At 37.5% G+C, this 3,340-nt stretch overlaps 1 protein-coding gene across 1 annotated transcript in view; it reads left to right on the top strand.

Moving 5' to 3' along the window:
• Nucleotides 1-5: 5 nt before the first annotated feature.
• Nucleotides 6-3,340, top strand: part of KIAA2026 (KIAA2026 ortholog) — a gene marked incomplete at its 5' end in the record, with an annotated part of 51,861 nt that continues 48,526 nt past the window's right edge. Inside the window, 2 exons of the mRNA XM_010135772.1 lie at nucleotides 6-376; nucleotides 2,814-3,014. Coding sequence (XP_010134074.1) covers nucleotides 6-376; nucleotides 2,814-3,014 — 572 coding nt within the window. The remainder of the gene's footprint in view (nucleotides 377-2,813; nucleotides 3,015-3,340) is intronic.

The following is a 3,340-nucleotide window of genomic DNA, read 5'->3' as shown; positions in this document are numbered from 1 at the left end:
GGGAGCAGAGCCTGAATCCCGAGCTGCAGCAGGGATACCGCATCTTGCGCGAGTTTCTCCTGGAGAAGTACCGACCTCTGACAGCACCGTTTTTGAAGCCCTTCGCGGATCAGACGTCTATCAGGGAAGAAGGAGCTGGCTCCCTCTCGGGTCCTAACAGCAGTCACTCCATTCAGCAGCTGCCAGCTGGAATGTGGCTGGTGAAGATGGAAGAGAAATTTTCCAGTGGTCAGTACACAGGGATAGCAGATTTTGTCGGTGACTTCCGGCTAATGCTGGAGACTTGTTACCGGCTACATGGTGTAGACCACTGGCTCTCCAAACAGGCCCAGAAGCTGGAGATGATGCTGGAACAGAAGCTGGCACTGCTGTCCTGGTAGGTGTAGAAAACTCTAGGGGCCCTGGTAGATGCAGTTTACATAAAGTAGAACAGGATGGTGGTTTTCTTCATGTAAAAGATACTGTTTGCATTTTTTTTAAAAAAGCCCGCATTAAAACACTCAGACTCTTACTCAATACTTCCACAAGAGGAACGTTTCCTGCTGGGACCTATTCAAATCTTAATTCAAAATGCTTTGGAGATTCCAAACCAGAAAATACCAAAATGCACACCAGGGCACAACATTTCCTGCCTAAGGTTTTCCTTCTGAAAGAAACCTTTTATGAACATGGAGACACACTTATTTAGACAAGGTGTCAAATGCTCCTTTATTTTATGCTGTCAAAAGCAAGTGAAACTACCCAAACTCTGGTGAATATCTGGCTTTTTAAAATAGTTATTTTTACATCTGTGAAATTGTTACTGTCTTGAAAATAAGTAGGAATAAAATTTTGAGCCACAGTACCTGCTTTGACATGGCATGGGTTTTGATAATCATAAAATGAAAGATAATGTGTGGTACGGTCTTGCACGGCAAAATGGATGTTGTGATGTGTTTAAACATAAGCCCCTGGCAGGAATGTGTTTATTAGCTGAAGTGGCAGCATAGGAAGCTGTCAAGCTATATAATAGAAACCCCAGTTTAAATCACAGCCGAAATACATGCTTTTTCATGAGTTTGACACAGGCTTAGTTTAGTCATTTTTGGAACACCACGGCGGCTGCTTACAATGAAAGGTCCACCAGACTTCTGAGTGACATAGTATTTCTCACATAAAAACCAAGAGGGTTTTTTGGCAAAGGGTGAGGAAGGAGCAGTATTAGGAAGCATGTAAAGCTGTGCAAGTCTGTCAACCTTAAACTTGCTGGTGACGGAAAGCATTATCCACCAGCTGGTAAGAAGAACTTTTTTTGAGGAACATGGTGCATAACTCAACTGAATAAGCCAGAGTGAATGTATTCTGTGTTGGTGAAGTTTAGAAACTTTCTGCTTAATGGAAGTAAAATGGAAGGAGCTCAACCTAATGGGGCATAAAGTTTGCTTGAGTAAGTCTTGATTTGAAAAAAAAAAATTTCATAATTCCTGGCTCGGAAGAGTTACTGCTGACAAATAAATAGCTAACCACATGCAGCTTGGAATATTTGTGCCAAGTCCATTTTTGTATGTTGTGTGACTATAACATCTCAGCTGTATTGAATTGAAGGGCACTTTGTTGAAGGCTCTTTACTGAATTATATGGCTGCTCATTGGACTTGGTAGGATCTGAGAAGGCTCAATGCCTTTTTATTAGAAACTCCTTTAAGAAAGTGTAGTCAATTTTTGTAGTGTGTCATCAAACAGCAATATATGTATCTAAAAAAATAGTGCCTTTATCATTCTTTCACAAATGCACAGTCTTTGTTCAAATAAATACTAAGAATTATTAAGCTGGCTAAAAATAATCCTACCTTAGTGTATAGTGAAGATCTCTTACATTAACTCCTCAGAGATTTGTAAAGGTTTTTCTGATACATGGCTGTGTACACTAGCTTGATGAAAGTTTCTAAGAACAGTTTGTAGAAAGGATTATGTAATCTAGAAGTCTTAAAGTTCTTTTGCAATTTTTGATCAGACAGGTTTGTTTTAAGAGTTTTACAGAGCTAATTTTTTAGTAAAATGATTAGAATTAGTTATTATTAGATTAGATTAGTAATTATTAGAATAATCATTCTTCCTTCATTACAAAGCAGTATTTAGTTCAGTGGGGATCACCCATCAGGTGACTCAAAGAAAGTGATCAGTATTGGTTGTATGATTCTCTGATATTACAAACTGAAGAAAATTACCTTAGAATGAAGGTTGGTTTTGAATGTAGGTTGGATTTTTCCCCCTTCCCTTAAACTTTTTAGGAGATTATGTGATAGAGTGTTACTTCTCATATCAATTTTGCTGGACTACTTTGAAACAGTGTAAGATGAAAAGTAACTTTACAACCACATTTGTACTGTTTTGCTTTTAAACTTATTAAATTTTTAACAAAATTAAACTGCTCTTTAACACACACATCCCGCAACCCAAACCAGCAAATGCATGTTTAGTTTTTTCAGATTTTTAGGTGTCTTCTAAAAATGATAATTTTTTATCTCAGATCTTATGAAAATATTTTCGTTCCAAATATTTATGGATTAATATAGGAAAATCAATCTCCAAGTAATATTTGTTTCTCAAGATGAATATCCACCATTTTTAACAGATGTGAAAACATAGCACGTGTTCCATGTTGGTTTTCGGTTAAAAATTTCATAAAGGAACCTTCAAAGTAGAAAAAGTTGCAGGTGAAAAATAACTGCTTTTTTTTCCTCAGTAAAACCACTTGGTCTGTGGTTGATAGTGTAGGCATTCAAGTATTGTATGGAAAATCCTAACTGAATTAGCTTACTTTTTTTCTTCTAGGCATTTAAGAGAGAAAACTTCAATAGCTGTAACATCTAGAGGATGCTGTGGACTGGAAGATGAGAAAGGAACAGCATGCATTTCAACAAGACGTCGTTCCACACCTCGCAATTTAGTAGGCTTATCAACAGGCATGTTTGAGTCTGTGATGGTTCAGGTGCTAAGACAAGAGGAACAGCTGAGAGCAAAAGAGGAGAAGAGGTAATAGGAAAAACTGTTTTGTTCTGTGCTTTAAATAATTACGTCTTCCTAGATCTCTACAGGGGCTAGCTCCTTGAGGCTTTTTTAGGTAAATAAATGTTGTGATCCTTTTTGTCTTAAGTTTGTGAATGAACCTAGGACATCAGTACAGTGCATCCACAAAGCACAAACTTAGTTTTTGGTTTACCACCTTCTAAAAACTGCTAAAGTCATATAAGCTTTAAAATGAATCAAGGGTGCTGTTATTTTAGGATTCTGGAAAGCATCCACAGCAATTTCCTGTTAGCTCAGCCATGATTAATTGTACCTCTCCTTAGACTCTTTCC

Source organism: Buceros rhinoceros, unplaced genomic scaffold, assembly GCF_000710305.1.
Source record: "Buceros rhinoceros silvestris isolate BGI_N320 unplaced genomic scaffold, ASM71030v1 scaffold1330, whole genome shotgun sequence".
In the NCBI taxonomy this organism is placed as follows: domain Eukaryota; kingdom Metazoa; phylum Chordata; class Aves; order Bucerotiformes; family Bucerotidae; genus Buceros; species Buceros rhinoceros.
Note: the sequence above shows the minus strand (reverse complement) of the source record. Positions and strands in the feature narration are given on the sequence as shown.